We start from the raw sequence: 21,930 nt of genomic DNA, 5'->3' as shown, positions 1-21,930 counted from the left end.
AATAAAGGGCTTAAGTTCTAGTCAGTTTGCTCTTTGGGATGTATGATATGTCTTATGTCCCAATTTTTGTTTAATATTGCAGTGAGCGCAAAACAATTGCTTTTTGTTAATGTTCAGTCATTCCTGGAACTGTTTGAGATAGTAACTATGAACAAATACTGTGTATGGATGACAACGTCCTATTTCGTGCTGATTTGGAATATCATCTAGCCTACAAGATTTTTATTCCCCTCCTGTATTGTCTGTACAGTAACCAGCTCTGAAAGAGATGTTTCCATCTGCTAAAACAACTTCTAGCACTGATTTATGTCTTGGGATTGGCTTCCCCATTCTCAAGTACATCCTATACAGTCCTAAGGAACTCTTATACATATTTCCATTCTGTTCATATAGCCCATTCTCACTTTGGGGTATTTAAATTTTATGCGTATCTAAGGCTTTTTTTTTTTTTAAGGTGTGCAGGTAGAAATAAGTTCACACTCTTGAAATACAGCTCATACTTCAAATCACTGGCGTCTCGTTTTAGTCTTAGGACATGCGTGTTCTAATATGAGCATTTGTCAGTAATAAGTGTTTATTATAGAAGGAGGAATCTGTTTACTCCTGTCACTAGGTAATTCTTTCACTGAAGGAAGAATGAGATTAAGCAGTTGTGCTAAAGCTTAACTAATCTGGACTGTAGTTCTTTGTGTTGCATCCTATTTATGGGACAGGTGCTACGTGATGGCAGAAGTTTTGTAAGCCAGGTATTTCTGTGCTTCCGGAATTCTGAGCCACCCTTACAAAGATGGTGAAACATGCATTCGATTTTGTCATCCTACAAATGTCTGTTTGACCTTACCCTCAACTTCAGGAGGAGGGAATAAAGTATTTATGAAAGATCTAGGCCTAAGTGGCTCCCAGGCCAGCTGGCCTCCCAGTGCCTCCTTGCTGAAGCGCAGCTTGGGCCACATAGTGGCCTGTAGACTGAGTCTTGCCCACAGGACATTACTGTCTCACTTGCTTTTTCCCTCGAGAGGTGGGAAACAGCACTTTGGACAGTATGCCTAAACAACCTTGAAGTGAAGGATCTGGAGTGGGGACCTAGCTAACCATGTTTTAAATGCCTGCACTTTGTCTAGGTTGATGTGCTGTGTTACAGTTGGAGGGCTATGGAAAGGAGAGCATATGGAAATGAAATGACTGCAACAGTAGTCTTATTTAATATGTATGGTCTATTGTTTCATTTAAAAATATATATAATCTCCTTTTTCAACTTGCTGAATACTTTGCTGAAAGGAAAGCTTTGTGCAGACTCAGTGACAATTCTCCTCAAATTAGTTTTTTAAGGTGTATACCCTATATGGTGTTTGTTTCTATTTTCTAAGGTTCAGCTTCTTAAATTTGTTAATGTTTTTCAGTGAACTTGATGATGACTTGCTTGGAGAGGATTTGCTAACTGGCAAAAAGGTAAGAGATGTGTATTGAAGTGAATTGTTACAAATATTAAAATGTGAATGTTGTTCAACTTGCCCGCTTACTTCAGTTGTTTGGTATAGCCTTGTACGTATTTTACAGTCACCTCCCCAAAGCCTGACAGCCACAGGTAGCAGAGATCTGCCCTGTTGCCAGAGCGCTCTGCACCCAGAGCTCTGTTTCCCTTTGGGAAGTACCTCCAAGTGTGGCTTTTTAAAATAAAACTTACAGAAAAAATATTTTTTTCTGAGGTAACCTTTCTTCTCATAACACATGGTTCAAAAAGGAGATGGTTCTCAAAATCAGTTTCTCTGTAGCTCGTATTGACTTAACAATTCAAAACAAAACAAAAAACCCCTAATTATGCCTCCTGAGTGCCGATTAGCATTCTGGAGAATTCGGTTCAACTGCCAGTTTCCTGGCTATTGAAAGTTACTCGTCAAAATACCATCAGTATTTACCAAAGAGTAAATAAAAAAAGCCATCAGTGGTGTCTATTAAAGATCTACTCACTGCACACAGTCCACTACTGCGTTGTCTAATGAGTAGGCAGAGGATATCCCCCTCTACAGTGAGGGCAGGGTATGGGAGCAGCTGGCATTGGAGAACAGAAATGAGTTCCACCACGTCTGCTATAGACACCTCACTCTGATACCTGTTTCCAAAATTGAACTCTACGAGAACAGCTAAATGTGTATTTGGATTTGCCAGATATCTGCAGGAGAAGACAGGGCTTCTGTTTGGAAATCAAAACTGGCTAGTCACCTCTTTCTCCACTTCATCTGCTAACTGAATTCATTTAGAAAATAGTTTTTAAAGTTTTAGTTGGAGATGAATAGGTTTAAGAAACCCAGATCTGGTAAAAGTTGAGTTTTAATTGATATAGTTTTTTATAATCACACTCTAAATGTTGCAAGTTAGCTTCTTGAAATTATTCTATAAGTAATCCCTATTAAAGATAGGAAGTTCCTGTGTGTCACGTACTGGTTTAAAAAATAAAATAAAATACCAGGAGGATAGGGATTGCGGATGTGTGTTACGCAATTATCAAAAACATAACCAGTTAACATTGCATACATCTTTATAGTTGAAACATGAGTTGATAAAGCCACTTACTTATCTTAAAAAAAATTTATCTGTATGAATACTAACCAATACTAGATTTCTCCAGTGTATTATGTGTTCTTGTGCTTTTTCTATTATTGTTTGCAGTTTGCCATGTTACAGGTCTCTGAGCAGTACCTGTGGGTATGGAGTCATGTGATGGAGTAATAATAGATTTCTCCGGAAGTTTTCCCTGAGCTATTTAGGCTAAACTTGCTTCTACTTAATCTCATCCCAGTCCTAGATAAATCTACCCTTGTATAACCTTTCTGCCCCTATTACTTTAGAGGATGGAAATAATATTGCTGAGAAAAAATGCAGTTATCTCTTCCTAGTGGGCAATTATTTAAAAAAAAAAAACAACAAAAAAACCCAAAACTGAAAGTATGATAGATAAATTAAGAGGAGTTCAGAAAAGGCATGATATTTTCATTTTTTTTTTTCCTTCACTTACAAAATAATTACGGTTTTTCGGTTTTCTTCATATCATCATATCCTTTCCTCCAGTCTCCTAAGTATCTCTGCTTCCAAGAAACTGCAGTAACTAAGTGTTTTTTCTTGACTCGCCTAATGTACCAAGGTCACAAGGCAGTTAAATAAGAGCACTAAAGCTAACCTTTCTTCCTGGTATTTTAAGTGAGGTGTTGTCTTTGGCTATATTTGGGAATGTGTCAGTGAAAAGTGTTGATAAGTAGCCAAATTTGAGTTTTGTAAATTTCTGTAGGACTGTCAAACATTTTTCAGATTTGTTGTCTTGTAGTGTATTTTTTTTCTCATCAAATTAGGGAATTTCATTGAAGATATGGTCTTAGTCTGGGATGCATTCTTCATAAAAATACTTAGTGTTCAGAAGTTTTAGTAGTTTCAGTACCTAGTTAAAAGTTTATATCCTTTTTTATATTCATGATTGACTTTTTCTGAAACCTAGAATCAGTCAGACTTGTCAGATGAAGAGCTGAATGATGATCTTCTGCAAAGTGACAATGAAGAGGAACAAGAATTTCGGTATCTTTTCCAAGTCTTGTGTTTTGAATAACTCTAAGCTATTAATGACTACTACTACTGATAACTAGTAACTACTAAACTGAAGTTATTGGTATATACTTAAATAGTTTTGCTTTTTACCTAGTCAGCTACTTAATGATGTATATATAATGTGTTCAGTAGCATTTTTAACATTTCAGTAAAATTATTTTTTGTTTATTCAAATTAATAAATTTAACTCAAATCTCTTAAAGTTTATAAAGAAGAAACAGCGTCATCTCCTATGTGTTTAGAATTATTTATAAATACTTACAGAGCTTTTTTTCTGTGCCTTCTTGGTATTGCTGTCAGCTTCCTTTTCTGCTATCTTTCTTTTAAAAGTGTATCTTAACTCCTAGGACCCTGAGGAGGGGAGCTTCATAGTTTGTAAGGCTTGATTTGTGGCTTAAATATTTGTATGCAATTACACAGCAGAACACAGTTCATAGGGTTGAGCAGGTACTTCCATGGGAGTTTACTGAGGATCCTGCCCTGTGAATACCCTGTGGTGATACAGCTCCAGAATTGAATTATGGGCGTTACAAGTCAAAATGAGTGTGTTGACGTTTTTACTTTTCAAGCTGGACTGAAGGGGGAAGGAGGATGCTTGTGATGCAGAAGTGATGCAGTACCACTGCTGCTTTTAATGGCCTGTGTGTGTTGCCAACTTTTCCTTTACTTGTTGCGTGCTATGCAGGCATGTTGTCTGAAGGGGTATGAGTATATATATAACATATATACATATATATGTATATGAGTATATATGTATATGTATATATATGAATATATATATAACATATATACATATGTATATGCTCTGAGATCTCTGTTCTGTCCTTGGCTGGAATTAGGATAAGGAGTCCTGTCCCTGTGTTGGACTGATAAAGGTGTAGTGAAATACCTCAGACCATCAGTCTCTCTGTTGGCTGCTGTTTTCCTCCCTGCAAGAGTGAGGACTGGACTGTTGCCTTCAAAGTGGGGAATCCCAGTTACAGTCCTTGCTGTTTCTTCTCTGGATTTCCTCCTTGTGAGCCCTGGGTAGCAGGGATGGCTATGTGACTGCACGAGTGATGAGAAAGTATCTAAAGTGTGATAATATTGCTCAGTGGCAGCAGGCTTCTGTACACAAGTCTTGCATTTTTAGCAGTTTTATTGCCAGGGAGTGAGAGCGTTGCTCCGCTCCTCTCCCTTCTTCCTCTATTTCCATTCAAACTCATTTATGCCTTTATAGTTGGGAGGTTAATGATAATCCTGCATAATGTCTTTGTTTTTGTGTTAAATCTTCTCCGTCTTACAGATGCAAATAGCTCAAAGCTGCCTGGATCTTGTTCCCCCAAACTTATGAAAATAGTGAATAATAGGAATGCAATAAAAAAAAAAAATTGTTTGCCTTGTACCCAGAGCCATCAAATCAAGAAGAGCTTTTCCCCCCTGCTTTTAGAAGTAGTCCGCAGTTTGTTAGTCACACTTTTATGTGTTCATGGCACTAGCTATTGTAAACAGTAAATTCCGAGTTTTGCTTTTCCTCCAGATTATAAACTTGCCAGTTTTTGTTGGTGTGTTTTTTTTTTCTTTCAGTGCCTGTGCCAGTGCTGTTACTAAGTTAGAATAAATCTTAGGCATTTAAATGGCAGATCTTGACTATATATTTTACATTATTTTGAGTAGAACATTAAATCTGTCATAAAAATGTAAGTTTCAATTCAAGATAATCAAGAAGGAACAATATTAATACGTTTAACAAAAATGAATTTACTAGCTTATTCTGAAATACTGGGAAAACAGATGCAGTTATAGTAATTTTGTGTATTTGTTAGTCTTTGAATTAAAATTGAGTCCAGTCTGCTTTCGTTACCAAGCAGGGCTTTTGCCAGTTTGAGCTGCTAAACCATCTGGTTGGTTTGATTCCCCTGGTCAAATAGCCTGCAGCTGGTGATAAGCTGCAGTACAGTATGCATTATGAGAATATGGCATGGAATCAAATAGAGTGTGAGGTATAATTTTGTCCAGCAACTTAGAGAATTTGTATTTGTTGGCTTTGTTTTGCTAAATCTTTGTGAGTAGTTGGCTGTTATGCTTCAACCTCTGATTTTTTTTTTTTTTCCCCCCATACCATAGTTCTCAAGGCGTCACAGTTAGCCTCAATGCTACGTCCAGCATACTCACATCATACGAGCTCTCTGAGACCATCAATGATCAATCGCTAGAACATGAGTCTGAGTATGACCAAGGGGAAGATGAAATTGTTTATGACAGATCTGAAGCACCTGAAGTATATGCTTCAGAGTATGCAGAGGAAGGACATTATGAAGGCAATGATCCTGAACTGACAGAAGACCAAATAGAATATGGGGAAGAACCTGGAGAAGAAGATGAAGTGCTAGACCTTGAAATCAATGAACCCCTAGATGAATTTCCAGTGAGTTTCTTTCTATTGTATCTTCAAAGATAACGTTGCTTCACGTGCATAGGGTTTTAGACTGATTTGAAATCTGTTTACCTCCCTAGGGAGGAGGGGAAATTAGACCTATTATCACTGTCTGCCAGTTTCTTTATCTAGGCTGTGACAAAGTTTATGTTGACAGCTTGTTTGGCGGTAGGTAATGCTCCTTTGTCATGCTGGAAGGCAGTGGAGAATCATGACCTTGAGGATTGTATCCTTAAGGAAGAAAACAGCTTTGTGTGGTGGAGATACACTGCCAATTGTTAGAAGTACTTAATGCAAAAGCTTTTATCCAGGCTTTAGACAAGATCTGATAAAGTCCTTCGAAGGTGAAAAGATTATTGACCTGCTAAAGACATCTTTAAGGTGCTAATATCCCAAAGTGATTGATGTCCTGCTGGTTCATCCTTTTTGTAACTGAGAACTGTCTAAACCTGAATAAAGAGATTGGAGGTTAGTTCAGAAAATGTCACCTGCATAATTCAATATAATTTAAGCAGTGTATTAGAGAACATGCACTGGCTTTAATTGCTAGTGAAATGATTTAATCTTAATTAAAACTGTATGTGTTCAATGAGATGTTTTAAAATACAAGCAAACTTGGGAAAGGTTTTGCTCTTGTTTTTTGTTCATAATTGTTCAGAATTGAACCTGTTTATGTGTGAGCACTTGCAGAATGTTTTAAGAGTGTTTATATTTTTGATGGGGTAAAACCTGATGTTAATGCAATGTGCTACAGGAGCATGTTTCCTTTGGTAAGAAAGTGCTACAATGTTTGCTTTATGGATTTGTAGTCAAAGGATGTAGAAGTACAGAAGTAGATGGGATCTTTATGATGACATTGCTGGGATCTGAATGAAAACTGTTACGGTTTTGATAACATTGAAATTATTGTCTAGATAAAGCCCTGCTAATTATGCCTTTGTGGTGGGTTGACCCTGGCTGGATGCTCAACTGGACAGGAGAGAGAAAATATAACGGAAGGCTCGTGGGTCGAGATAAGGACAGGGAGAGATCACTTGCCAATTACCGTCATGGGCAAACCAGACTCGACTTGGGGGAATTAATTTAATTTATTACCAATCAAATCAGAGTAGCGTAATGAGAAATAAAACCAAATCATAAAAACACTTTCCCCACCACCCCTCCCTTCTTCCCGGGCTCAACTTTACTCCTGAGTTCTCTACCTCCTCTCCCGCAAGTGGCACAGGGGGATGGGGAATGGGGGTCGCAGTCAGTTCATCACACGTTGTCTCTGTCGCCCCTTTGTCCTCAGGGGAGGACTTCTCACACTCTTCCCCTGCTCCAGCATGGGGTCCCTCCCATGGCAGACAGTCCTCCATGAACTGCTTCAGCGTGGGTCCCTTCCACGGGGTGCAGTCCTTCAATAACAGCCTGCTCCAGCGTGGGTCCCCCACAGGGTCACAAGCCCTGCCAGCAAACCTGCTCCAGCCTGGGCTCCTCTCTCCACGGGGCCACAGGTCCTGCCAGGAGCCTGCTCCATCGTGGGCTTTCCACGGGGTCACAGCCTTCTTCAGGCATCCACCTGCTCCAGCGTGGGGTGCTCCACCGGTAACCTCCATGGGCTGCGGGGGACAGCCTGCCTCACCATGGTCTTCACCACAGGCTGCAGGGGAACCTCTGCTCCGGTGCCCAGAGCACCTCCTCCCCCTCCTTCTTCACTGACCTTGGGGTCTGCAGAGTTGTTCCTCTCACATATTCTCACTCCTGTCTCCAGCTGCAGTTATGCAGTCTTTTTTTCCCTTCTTAAATATGTTACCCCAGAGGTGCTGCCGCCATCGCTGATGGCCTTGGCCAGCGGTGGGTCCGTCTTAGAGCTGTCTGGCATTGGCTCTATTGGACATACGGGAAGCTTCTAGCAGCTTTTCACGTAAGCCACCCCCATAACTCCCCTGTTACCAAAACCTTGCCACGCAAACGCAATACAACCTTATATGATATGTCACTTACAACTGACAGTTCTGATAGATACAATACTTCTCTTCCAGTTCGGGAAACAGTAACAATGCATACAGACCCCATCTCTTAATGGGTTTGCAATTCTGTAAAGTTGGCCTCTGACTTTTCACCTTGTGTTATTGCCTTTAGGACGAAGATTACATGCAATCATATAATGAGCAAGGAATGGAAGAACAAGAAGAATATACAGCTGATGAGGAGCTGGAAGAATCCCAGACAATAACAAATGAATCAGAAGAGGTATGTTGTGAATTTAATGGAAACTTAAAATAACTAGTTGTTTCAGAATTTGAATTTGTAGAATTGTCCATATTGCTGGGTAAGAACTGATGAAGCTTTGCCAATGTTGCATTGTTGGTGGTATTACTCTTTGTATAAGATTTTATTGTGATAGCGTCTATATTGTTGGATACATCAGATCCCCTCTCCCCCTTGGGATGAAAATCATAACGGAGAGCTCAAAATGTCCATATTTAATCTTAGCTTCAACATCAGAAACTTCAGGGACCCTTTTGGGTAGGAGAATGATAGTAATACTGCATGCTGTCTGTTAAATCTCCAATAGCTATGGTGCCTCGCTTTCCAGATGGATCATTTGCTGCTGTTGGGAATGTAGATACAGTTCTCGGGTATCCCACTTTGAGGAGGAGCACAAGCATGGAAGGTTCTGTATTTAGAAAGGCAAAGTTCAGATTGTTTGTTGTTTTGAAAGAAGTTGTATTGGGACTGAAATTTCTGTGAAGTTTGTCTTAATTCTTCGATTAGGAAAAAGGATGAGTTCCTTCATTTGCAAGAAGAAAGCCTATGCTAAAAACCATCAAGTATACATTCTCTGGTTATAGCCTGGAACAGTGGTATCATACCTGTTATTAATTTGCAGCAAGTTTTTGATGTGGGATTTTTTCCTTTCCCCAACAGGAATCTGCTTTAATTTTACTTTTATTCCACCTCTTAATTAAATAGGATTGAATGGATTACCTGCTGAGAAGTGTAGTCAGAATGTGTTCCCTCTTTGGAGCTTTAACTCATCAGGCAATTAATTCCTCAAAGACACAGCAGCATTCTTCTATGAAGTTCTAACAAGTGCGTGTGCTGTGGTACTCTCTAGTTGTATGAAACTTATTATAATAAAACAACATTCTTTGGTAGGTGAAGAGAGATGCATTGAAAGGGGTCACCTGCATTGTTCAGTCTTTGCCTTTGCAAGCATGACATCTTACACCAAATATACTTTAAACATAGTTAATTTCCTATTTCCTAAGTATTAAATCTACCCTTCCAAAGAACTGTAAAACACTTCGACACTTTTTGTGCATTCACTGGATTATATACGCTTTCTTTCTGGTGTTTTAAAAGCAGCCTGACACATTTGTGCTATCTGCAGCCACAGTCTGTATGAAATGATGAGGGCACCGCACATCATGTAAAATTAAGAACATAGCTGGGATTCACTGTCAAACTTACTGCTTTAAAAAAGCATAGCTTTATTTTTAGAGTATGAACTAGTGAGGATTCTGTAATAATCATGGTGTCTAAATTTGTCCGATTCAGAACTAAATTCCTGTCGTTCAAACGGTAACATTAATGCAAGTTTTTAATTGATTTTATTAATAGATGTTTTAGAGAATTTATTCATCATGTAATGTGAATGTTTTGGCCACATCTTTATTCTGTTAATCTACATTCTGGCATTATTCTGATGGCTTGCAGATTGCCACAGGTTTCTTGTTTTTAAAATAATACCATCTTTTTATTCCTTTATTATTTCATAAGTAGCTTATTTACATTAGTCTGTAGGCTCACAGTTGCACTCTCCAAATGAGAATACCACCAAGAGAGATAACCTTTGTAGAGTATGCACTTCTATTTATTACATGGTTAGATGTGTGCCTCCAGCTCTGAATAGTTTTGTTCTTTATTTGAATCTTATATTTAAATCTTATAACATTCACTGCTTGTAAACAAGGGTAATTGTTGGCGTTCTCCTGTAGAAAATGCAACACAAGAATGGAGCTGTAATAGATGCAGTACAAATAAATAGCATTATTATTTCTTGATTGAAAGTTGGCATCTGAATAACTGAGAGCAAGCTGATAGAGAAAAGGGTTTGGTAGTGTTGTATTTTAAGCAGTTTCCACATTAAAACCAAATAAAGCCTCTTATTATCTTGCATGAAGAAATTTTGTAAACCAAGAGAAGAGCTGACTGGCTGAGGAGTTGGAACATCATGAGGGGAAACTGGTGAATCAGGGAAGTGAGAGACCTGTTGAGGGTGGCACTCGGGTGGGAGATGTGAGGAAGAGGCAGGAAAAGTTTGTGTCCTTGGCCGGATCAGGTTCAAGGCATGCTTTTTCACTTGATGCTTAATTTGAAACAGTGTTTAGAACTTGGATTTTGAATAAATAACATTCTTTGTGGAGCTTTCTTGAAAAATGTAGCAATGCTTCAGAAAATATTTTGCTTTGTAGCAAAACCCAATACTCAGAAGTTTCAGCAGCAAATAGGTGTGGTAAAACTGTCAGTTACATGAGTTACCATATCCTGAATATTTTTAGAGTATTAATATCACTAATTATTTCTACGAAACGTTCATAAAAATGTAACTTCCAAAAATTAGAATTCGTAATTTCTTTGTTTTATATTGGAACTAATCTCCTGTGAAATCTATAATAGGGGGTTTCCTCATTGCATAAATTTAAACTGTGTCTTGGGTCATGCTGCTAAGAAATTAGGAGGACTTTCATCAAGAAAATCATGAAGAAGTGCTGCATACTGCTTTTCTTTTGATAGAATACAGACTTGGAAAAAAAAGGCCAATGTGTCTGTCTGTTGAATTGTTCCATCTGTGTTTAGCCAAAACTTAGCATTTTAGTTCTTTTGTTCAAGTTAGAAGATACTAACTGTCAGCCTGGAGGAAAATGTTTGAGAGTGCAAATCAAAACAACAAGTTTTAAACATATTTAGAAGCTTTTAGGTTTGTTTTTTATTCCTATTTTTTCATCTGTGAAGTGGAGGTGCCCTTGGAATTGATGTAACATCCTCTTATCTGCTCTCTGTTATTTCTTGATCCCTTAGGATTGAGCAATTGCTGCTGCTTTAGTGTTAGCCCCTGGTAGAAGCCTCCAGTGCTTATTTTCTAGGTAGTTAATAGAAGTTCTTTGTTTCACCTTCATAATGTTTCACATGGAAGGCATCTGGTTTAGCCTTCACAGTGCTTACCTGTTCTGTAAATCATAGCACTCTGGCACAAAACTCTCCTGAACACTTGACAGTTCCGTGTTTAGGAGGATCCTGTGCTAAGATCAGCGTTTATCATGCTGACTAGTGTTTTCTCCTGCTTTCCTTGGGCTATGTCTGTTATCAGTCCTGCAACTGCATGACAAGCTGTTTGGAGCAGGAGCACTCAGTCTTGCTCCATAGCAGATCATAACCCAGCATGGGGAGTTCTGGTCAGTGACTGGGATTTATGGCATAATTATTTAATGAGGATGGCAGAAGAGACTGACCTTGTGATAGAAGAAAGGTCATTATTTTTCTTCATAAGGAAGAGTCAGCAAAGCTCTTTGGTAGCTTTGTGTAAAGTGTCATAATGGGAAATGTTAAGCTGCCTTTGAGGACAGCTGCTAAGAAGCCTTGGCTGGCTAGTCCAGTCAAGTGACCTCAAGTGGCTGTTCAAGGGCTGTTTATGTATATTCAGAGATGTTCGTGATTAGCAACTATTAAATAGAATCCTGTAAGTACTAGTATGTATTAATTCTATGTCTGCACTTGTGTCTTTTCCTGTATAAATTTCTTTTGAAACATAGAATCCATTCATATACTATAATCTTGGCAAAACACCTCATCCTGTTAGGCTGGAAGTTGGAAAAGATGAGACGATCTAAAGAAGTCTTGCATGCTATAGCTATTGAACAAATTGCGGGGTAAGGGTGTGTGCTCCTACACAGCTCAGATAACCTTTCCTGGAGCTGTATGTAGAGAACATATGGTTGGCTGTCAGACATGTTTGTATCTCCATCACAACTAATATAAATCCCTCAATAATACATGTAATCAGACTTGGACATGGGTCAGTTAGCATTCTCGAGCACTGCCTTTCCTTGGTGCCTGCTTTTTCATTAGCTCCTTTGATTTTTTTTTTTTTGTCTTTGATATTTAACACTTGTACGGCTGTTGTTTGTTAATAGGTGGCATGAGCGTTATACTGATGAATTAAGTGAGTTAGACTCAGAAGACTACAGAATTGCCTTAAGTAGCTAAGAATAGAATAGTTCTGGTCTAGAAAAGTTTGAGAAATGTTTTTTATTGTTGCGTAGGAAAGAAGTCTTGTAGTCTGTTACAACTTGCTTTTTTTTTTTTTTTAATAGATACCTTTTTTTTTTCCCCCCAAATGAATAATTATCAAAAGGCAACGGAGTTTCCACAGATATTTTCTGTAGCATTTCATTAAAGCATTGCAAAATTTTTCAGGACAATGCAGACTGCATTAACCATTCTAGTCTGAGCCACATGTAGAACCTTGTGTGAGTAAGTTTTGCACTCACAGATGATATTATGTGACTGAGACCAGTTTTGGTGAATAAAAACTGGAATTCCAATGTAGCTTTTAAGGGGCATGGACATAGAGTGGATGTGTCTGGGGTTTATGCTCTGAAGTAAAGCAGGAGGCTCAGTGTGGTGAGAGAGCATGTCTTGCAAAACAGTTCTGACTTCGAATCTTGATCCTGAAGGGGAAGTTTTTAAAGATAACATTGGGACAGTAAAATTATGGGGTTTATGGTATTTAAAAACATAGATTTGATAGAGAGGTTGCTACTCCTTTCTCTTTTGGGAGGCCCTATTTTGAAAGTAAAATGCTAACTGTGTCTTTCTCGCTTGTTTTTGTTTTTATTAAACCATGTTAGCATCTCTTTCCTTGCTAACATCCCTCCTCTGTTCCATGAGTCTCAACTGCCTTTCCTCAGAGGTGCTTTGATTATACACAGTTATGTTAATCAGACCAGTTGTGCTCAATTTGGGTTTGCTTTTGAGGTTTGGATTTCTTGTAGTCTTGAAGGATATTTTTTTTTTTTGCCTGCTATCCTGTCCGTTGTTAGCTGCATTTTTTGATACAATAAAGCTGTTATATAAGTAAATATATTTTTTTAAAATTAAGCCTTAAAGCTTTTTGTAAACTTTGGCTATTCTCTTAGCTGTATCATAAAGCATTTTTGTGAGGTCAGGAAATGTAGTGCTTGAATGTTTGCCTGGAATGGATAAAACACATTCTGAGATAAGGAGATGATAAAATTAAAATAACTTCAGATCAGTAGCCCAGTAACTAAGCATGCAGATCATTTATTCGCCAGACCAAAGTTGGAGAAGCTTTGAGCAGAAGTTCATATGGTGTGCTGCTGTCTTTTAAAGTAGAAACTGTCTTGCCAGATCCTGTCTCTGATCTTGCTTCCTATGTTTCTTTTTGGTTTTGGATGAAGTTGGGCTCCTGGATAAGGAAATTTGCAGTCTCTTGCACCATTCTGCCATTAATTCTTTTTCTTGATTTGTGACTTAGTATCTGCTCACCTGACTGACACACGTGCTGTGCCTTTTTCATATGAATTACTGCACCAATTTTGTTAATTAGAACATTAAACAATTTTTTGCATGTTTTATTTCGCTCATTTTTTAGCTGTCCTCAAGCCACATAAAAGTTATGATGTATTTAGTGGCTTTGCAAAGAATTAAAATGCATGTGCACGCTCTAAGAAATGAGCAAGTAGGCTTGTACAAGAAATAACCAAACACACAGTAACCAAATATTTTATGGAAAATAGTACTATATTAGGACACTTAGAATTTTCAACTCTAGAAATCAAATATAACTTGTGTAACATTATGAACATTAATTTTATCATGCCAGCACAGGAAAATGAAATTGACTTTTTTTTTCCTTTTTTTAATTTGAAGGAGAGTGATCCATTTTCATTTAGGACACTGTTTCATCTAAATAAATGTTCTCTGTTATGGAGAGAACTGGAAAGTAAATAAGGACAAGGGAGTCGTATTCCAATATACAAATTTAGTATATTCAAATTTTATCCAATCCTGTTCTCCATTCTCTTCATCAATTGCTGAATTAAAACTGGGAAGTGTTCAAGGAGTAGAAAAAGTAAAGACAAGTACACTTACACATATCTACAGGAAAAAAATTGAGATGTGAGGTTATCTGTTTTTTGTTGTGTTTTGCTACTGACAGTTGTTATAAAATGGAAAAAAAAAAGAAGTTATTTAATGTTTGTATTACCTGAATCTTGTGGTATCCCAGGTTTGCATCTTAGTCAAGTCAGTGATAAAATGTCACTCTGTGTGCAAAAGTAGCTACTAGTCAGATGGTGGTTCTAACTGGAGTTTCCATATTCCCTGAAATATTGCAGCAAAATATGTTTTCTCAATAGAGTTTACTGTATAATTTATTATATAATTCAGATCTTTAAATTTTAAGAAAATTCACCAAGCTCTTAAATGTTTACTGAGTAATGTATGAGAACAATGTGTAATGCCAGCAAATTTTGTATAGTGGGACCTTTAAAGAAAGCTGTTTTTGACACTCACTGATCACAAGAAAGTAGATTTTTCAGTTTGCATGTCCTCTATTTTGTGATTCAGGCAGCTATTGAATCTCTGGAACTTCAAGAAGAAACAAAAGAAGAATCTGATGAAGAAGAGGATGATGACGAAGAGTCTGGACGATTACGTTTCAAAACTGAACGGAAAGAAGGAACGATAATTAGGCTCTCAGATGTGACAAGAGAAAGGAGAAACATTCCAGAAACTTTGGGTGAGGTTTTGTGGCAATGGACTATTTTGAAGAGCTGTAATAAAAGAAAGTAAAAGACAGGCTTGCCAAAGCTTTTAGAAAAGAGTTTAATGGCAAAAGGTAGAACGGTCGCCTTCTGATTTAGACTGGCCTATATCCAAGTTGTCCAAAGTCATATGTAGTCTGTTGTAGTACGTGTAGTGTCTGTCTCCTTGGGAATAATGTTGAAGCGTATCATATTTTGAAAACCAGTGCAATGTTTGTTCATTGAGACCTTTGTCTTTAAAAGCTTTCCTGTTTTCAAGCGGCAGCTGTCTGATCCGTGCTTCACTGTGTATTGTGGTGGAATACATTTTAAGGAATTCCTTTGGACTTCCATCGTTGGAAGATTTTCAGTTGATAACACAAATCTTGTTACTTGTTCTGCTGTGAAATACCTGCGTGTTTGCTGTTTTCCCCCAGGAACGTAAGCGTGCTGTGAACCGTTGTGTGCCTACTGTTGGATTGGCCTAGAGAAATTGTAGCTTGCTGGGGAGTGTGTTATAAAAATATGGAAACCCCTGTTTTCTGGGTTCAGCTTTTCTAACATGGAACAATCTGGATCTTTTACACCACCTTGATTCTTTAGGCAGTGTCTAAAAGGGTGTATTTTCTTCGTATTTGAGTAGTGTAACACAAGTGTGTTTGTTTCTAGGAACGCTGCTCCATGTAGCTAATGAATTCGCCACTGCTAGTTCAGTAGAAGCAGTAGATTTGCAGCTTTCTTTAGTCTATAAATAAAATCACATTGGTTTATGGTTTTGAGAGTTAACTTGAAGACCCCTGATGTGTCCTGATGGTGGTGTTGTACCTGCCCCACTGGGGATAACTATATTGCCTCTTCCTGTTGGCTTTACCATGGTGGTAATAATAATAAATAATAATAAAAAGTCAAATTAAAAAGGTGATATTAGGGAGATGGGCAGATATTAGGTTTTGCTTTCAGAAAGGTGTACCATTCTCGTAGTTTTGCTACTGAACCAAAATATCAATTCAAACTATGGAGAAAAAGCCCTGATCTTTTGAAGAGAATCAAGATATGCACGAGAGGTGAACTGGTAATGAAGGCAAATTGTCAGATACTGTTGGCTAATTGTCAGATACCACTGGAGGAAGATGTATTTTTTTGATGATACTTCAAGTTTTGCCAGACTGTAGGGATGAATTCTTTACACGGGATTGCTTTAAGATGGGTGCCATGCAGTGTGAGCTTGGTGGCTGGGTGCTTCTGCTTTCTTTCCAGATGGGTCAGTGTCTTTGGGACAAAAGGGCATTTTGGAATTACGTTCCTAGAGCACATACCTAGATTGCCAGAACTCATCCTGATGAAATTTTCCTCTTACCTTAAAAGCTTTACTTTGCAAGGGATGTTAGTTCTAAGGATTTTTCTTTTGAGTTGCATAGCCTCCTAATTCTTTAATTCGGTTGCAAGGAATTTGGGCTTTTACTATGCCTGCAAAAATTAAGAAGCCTTAATTCTGTAACAAAGGTGCTGTGGCTAAGAGGACTTGTTCGTGAGCAGCAAGGAGTCAGCTGCAAAGGCTGAACCAGACTCTCACAGTGGTGTTCGTGTAGGCCATGTTGTGCTGTGAGTGAGATGTCAGTGCATGATTTTGAATCAAGATCTTTCTCATCTGTTGTTTGTATTTAGCTCTTCTTACTTGCAATTTCAGGCAAAGTGTGCATTAAGGGCCTTTATTCAGCATTGTTTTAATAATCAGGAATGGATTCCGATTAGAATAAGACTGAAAGGAACCCTCTAGAGGCACATGGTCATCTATATGGGCAAGGAATATTTTAGCTGAGGTGCATTCCAAATGTGTTTTCGGCTATAAGACCATATTTCTACATACAACAAACAGACTATATCTTATTTATACAAAAGGTGCTGGTAGCTTTACAAAACAGAGTATTTTAAGAACAAGAGTGCACTGGAATAGCTACATCTCTGCACATAATTGCAAGGTTAAATGACAATCGCATGCATTTTTGGATATCTGTGGATTTACTCTATAGTTTAATGTGAAGACAAGACCAGCCAATGAGGAGAAACCTTGTAGTGGAGCTTGAGTGTTAAAGGAACAGTGATTTGAATTAGACTTATTTTTAAGTTTAAGTGATTTGGGATATAGCTCTGAGATATAAGGAAAAGGTGATGCAAATGTGGATGAATCTATAATGAAAGAGCTTTTTTTGAAACTAATCTTTGGCAAAAATACAATCTTGCTGTTATGAAGTGGTTTCTATTTATACTAGTTTTTCATGTTAATTTATTGATAAAGAGACCAAATGATTGACCATGGGGTGGAAAGATAAGCAACAAATAAATACTTGTTGTTTGCATATGAATATCTGCTTGCTTTTGAGATTATAGAGCAAATTTTTACAGATGCTACTGGTTTAAAAATTAAACTTCATTGCGGATCTACATCTCTTTACTTTAAAATCTGAACATAGTTGAGAAAACACTTAAAGAGGAATTAACATTTCAGTTGAAGTTACAAACGTAATTTCCATCCTGTCACATTTTGGTGACCTTTTGTGACAGCTTGTCTCTATTGGAGGAGTGCATTCTTACTTGCTGATTAAAGATGTCATTTGAAACCATTTTATTACCAGCAATAGTGAAATTAATCTTGACACTTAGAGACACTAGAAAAATAATTGCTGATTCACTGCATTAACTGTGTGTGAGAACTGTACAGTCAAGATGAGAATAAGTGTGTGCTGGTAAAATATGTAAAAATATGGAGTATTCTCATGAATGTATCTGAGATCTTTTCTAGACATTTCTTTATCCAAGATAATGTAAGTAGTGCTTTTGAAAAGTTTAAAGGAGAGGTGTTGTAGGACAACTATGCAATTGATTTCTAGAGATACTGAGTTTATCATCTTTGATGAGAAATATTTGACTTCTTTCAGTGCATGTAGTTAAAGTCTTCTCAGAGTTGGAATTGTCATTATGCTCTGGATTTAGTTACCTGTTAAGGAATGTGAAGAAAAATGGCTTTGTTTGGCATCATCAAACTAGAGTATTCTCTCTGTACCTAATTTAAAAAACAAAACCAAACCCTACACTTATGCAGAGCCATTTGCAAAGTGATAACAAAGGTTACTGGATGTGATGGTACTTTTTGTTACATCCTGCTTAGTTGGCTTATGTTCGCTCTGATAACTAGTGGCTGAGACTTCAGGCAAAACTAGGAAATTAAAATGAATGGTGTCACTGTTGTCCTGTTGCAGTGTGTGCAGAAGCTCATAGTGTAATCAGATTGCAAGTCTGGATAATGAGGAGAAAACAAGTTAAAACAAAGGAAAACATTTTCTTTCTTCCTTAATTTAGTTTGCATATATATGTAAATGCATATGCATATATATTTTTTAATAGCTGTTCTGGAATGTGATTTATGTTGTAAATCTCTGCGTTATCCAGGATAAAAGGCATTCTGGGATTCTCAAACCTGGGGATTTGAAATGCTGTTGCTCTCAGGGAGCCACCCAAGGCAGATGTAGCCGCAGAGACCTGTGCTCAGGGTTGGGGTAGGCAGGAGCCGGTGGCCGTGTGCCGCAGCAGCCTGCGCACGCTGTCCAGGGGGCACGGCAGCATCCAGCCTGGCTCGGTGTGTTTTGGCCACAACGCACACAAGCGCTTAGCCAGGGAGAAGCAGTGGGCCTTTTCATGTGAATACCTGGCTGTGTTTTGGAAGAGTCTAGGGAGGGAAAGAGGATCTCTTCTTCCTTTGCTCATCACCTCTTTTCTAGTTAGCAGTCTGATCTTGCTTTCAGGGAAGACGGGCTATTTTCCATGCTCCCCTCCCTGCAAAACTGCCTTCCACGCTATCTCCTCTCCTTGATCTCTGTATGTGTGGCACAATGCTCTCAAATTCGATAAACAGCCCACCTAATAACTGAGCTGACTGTATATTGTGCTGCGTGGTGACTGATAGCGATATAAAGCACTTGAGGTATCCCTAAGTTTAGTTCACTGCATGAGTCTTCACTTTTGCAGTCTGTCTCTGAGGCTCTGAACCTGCAGTTTTGTGTATAAGCAACATTCTTCACAGGTGGGACACTGTTGCCTTCAGTGGCATGTTGTGGGGGAAGTGTGCTTGATGTTAATGTAATCTTACTTCTTTTTTGTAAAATCAAATGGTTATATTGTACTTCTGTCATCATAGATGTGGTATGCATGTAATGATGCTTGCTGCAGTGAATTCACGGGGGTTTTTGTTTTGGTTGGGATATCTTTTCCAAGGTCAGTGTTACACACAGTTTCACTTTTCTGGCTGAAAAACTGAATACGTGGACTATGTCTTTAAAGACACAGCCTTTAAAATTTGAGAACTTGTGTGAAGTGAGTAGGAAAACAATTTATTAGTCTTCATTTTAGAGAGAGTGAAAAGTACCTGCAGATTGAAGATCATCAGGACTGACTTTGCTCTGGATGCTGTCATCCCTTCCCCAAGCTTAATCAGCACAGCCCTCTGAAGTTATTTTGTTTGGAGCAGCCCATTCTTTCTTCTAAAGTTGTTTGTATTCAGTGTCCTTCAATATGTGCTCAAGAGGCTGGGAGACTCAGACATGATCTGGCCTTGTAGGAAGCCTAGCTCTATTCCTGGGTTCATTAAGAATTGCTTTTCTCACATGTGACTTGTAATCTGTTTAATAGGAAATAGCTTCTTATCATCTTGAACGAGTATCAGTGGTAGGTACTTGTTGCAATGACTGAACTTTGTTTTCCAAACTACCTTGCCAAGTTCAGGGCTGTAGTGTGGAAGATGGCAGAAAAATTGCCCTGCCTGTCCTGTTCTTGGAAAACAAGACTTTCCAACTAGCAGCACGCCCAGGACGCCTTGCAGGATTTGGATCCTCTCTGGTTAAAGGGAGGAGAGCTGTTGCTTTGCAATGTAATGGCACCATTTCTTCCCATAAGTATATGGGAGCTAGTGGTCTGTCTTTTCTGCAGACCAACTAAAAGTCCGCATTAGCCCTTTCACACTTGCAAGCTTGTGAAGAAACTGAACTTGCTTCAGGTGTGGACAGGAAGGAGGCTTGAAACCAGAGCTCTATTTTTCTCATTAAATCAGCTTTTTTCATCCCTGACATCTAAAGATGGATAAGGTGGTTGTTTTAGTCGCATCTAATGCTTTTAATTGCTTTGGACAAGAGTACATTTGTCTTAAGTTTTCTCAGAAATCCATAGTGTGCACATTTAATACCGTACTAAGACTTGAGGGAGTGTGATTCCTTGCCCCTTTCTAAGCATGCTCTGAGATTTTCCTGGTAAAGCCTAATTGTCTTGGGCTCTGCCGATCTCTCGAGGCAGGTGCTAGGGCAAAGGTAGCATTTCATAAGAATACCTGGTGTGGTTGTAAATTAAGGCTTTATGCCACTTAATTGCGGTGTCAGAGAGGGGAGAGAAAAGGAGGTTGAGAAACTTGTCTCATCACCAACATGCAGAAATGAAATCGGAGACTATATGGCAGATCCTGGGCTTCTAGAAGTCTGTCACTTTTGCTGTGCTCTTAGGCTGTCAGCAAGTTCTAAACTTTTTTTTTTTTTAAATCAAAAAGCCCCTGCTTTCTGGAGGTACTAAATACCTCTGAAAACTGGGCCATGCAAATTTACAGTCTTTGCAGCTCAGTCGTGCAGGTAGTTTTTGTAGCCAAGTAAGAACAACTGCCGCAGTGGGAACGCACGGTCCTTGCCCTTTTCTGCCCTTCTGTCAATCCTCAGCCTCAAAGACTAATTGAGATTACTTACAAAGATGTTTAAGATGGTGGTTTAAGTAGCTTTGGCTATTAGACTTGCAAAAAATTGTAGTAGTTTTCTAATTGCTGCCGTTACGTATTCTTGATGGAGGATATGTAGTGATGCGGAGGCGTTGTAGTAGTGTCTCAGCTGCCAGATACAAACTATTTTTATTCTGGTGTTCAGATATTATAGCCATTATGTGTAGTATTAGCAAGTAAAACCACTTTGCCCTGAAAAGCGGTCCCTGTACCCAGTCTCCTTTAACATTAAGAGCAGATTTTTTTAAACGGAAAAATGAAATTCTTGCACTAACTGCCATTTTTATGAATTCAAAATATGTTTTTATTTGTCAGGAATGTGTTTCTTGTAGAGTAGCTTAATTTTGCCCTGTTAGAGGCAGAAGTGAATTTTAGAGGGTAACAAGGGATCTGACTGGCACATGGCAAAATCCTCAGCTGCGTTTGGGTTAAAGTTTATCCCCTTTACGTAACTGACACCTGGTGAGTGGCACTGCTCATACTGTCACAGTGTGTTTCCTGAAGTTTGTTGTAGACTTTTTCTAGGTTTCCAAGTAATTTGATTACCTGGGCCTGTTATTGCATGGTTTTCTCTTAATGTTATCAGCATTGTCCCAGGTTTCAAGCAAATTTGGCAGTCTTCATTGGGTACTGTCTGGTGTTTGCCTGTGGTGTGAGTTGAGTGGGTGTTATCAGTGGCCGTGTATTTGACTTGAGCTGAGCACAGATTTTGAAGTGTGCTCTCTCTAAGTGAAATTATCACTTGTGAAGTACAGTTGGTTCTTCAACCATTTATAATAGATAAAATATTAAGTAATTACATACTGTAAAAACACTTCATCGACCAGAAAGTCCTTGTTTGGAACAGGCCAATGTGCAAAAGAGTCTGGCAGATAAAATCCATTTATACAGAGGACTCAACATATCTTTTACTGTAAAGTTTACTGGGGGTTTCACTGTGCTGCCCGACATTTCTGCAGATAAGTGAGATGTTGTTTAGGATAACACAAATGTGATAGGAGCCACAGCCTTCTCTTGCAGCATAAGGCAAACTTCAATAGCATTTCAAAAAAACCGACAAAAAAAACCCCCAAACCTTTTTGTTCATCTTTGTTTCATTTACCTGCTGCTTTTTGACTGTGCAACAGACACAAGTATCTGTGTGCTTTTTCCTTTTAAAGATGTCTTCAATGAAATGTTAACATGCCACCTAAAGGAGATCAAAGTGCCTGCAAATTTTGTTAGTTGCAGGAATGCTTCTATAGTTCTAGGAATGTTTTTTTTTTTTTTCAGATATTTTCCATCTTTTCAGCACGAAG

At 38.4% G+C, this 21,930-nt stretch overlaps 1 protein-coding gene across 5 annotated transcripts in view; it reads left to right on the top strand.

The window, feature by feature from the left end:
- Nucleotides 1-21,930, top strand: part of RBM33 (RNA binding motif protein 33) — a 108,372-nt gene that overhangs the window by 14,119 nt on the left and 72,323 nt on the right. For all 5 annotated transcript variants that reach the window (XM_082316148.1, XM_082316147.1, XM_082316150.1 and 2 more), the window contains exons 3-7: nt 1,401-1,449; nt 3,488-3,564; nt 5,701-6,001; nt 8,135-8,245; nt 14,651-14,822. In XM_082316148.1, coding sequence (XP_082172274.1) covers nt 1,401-1,449; nt 3,488-3,564; nt 5,701-6,001; nt 8,135-8,245; nt 14,651-14,822 — 710 coding nt within the window. The remainder of the gene's footprint in view (nt 1-1,400; nt 1,450-3,487; nt 3,565-5,700; nt 6,002-8,134; nt 8,246-14,650; nt 14,823-21,930) is intronic.

This window comes from Platalea leucorodia, assembly GCF_965183815.1.
Source record: "Platalea leucorodia genome assembly, chromosome: 1".
Taxonomy (NCBI): Eukaryota; Metazoa; Chordata; class Aves; order Pelecaniformes; family Threskiornithidae; genus Platalea; species Platalea leucorodia.
This window is presented reverse-complemented; position numbering and strand designations above follow the sequence as displayed.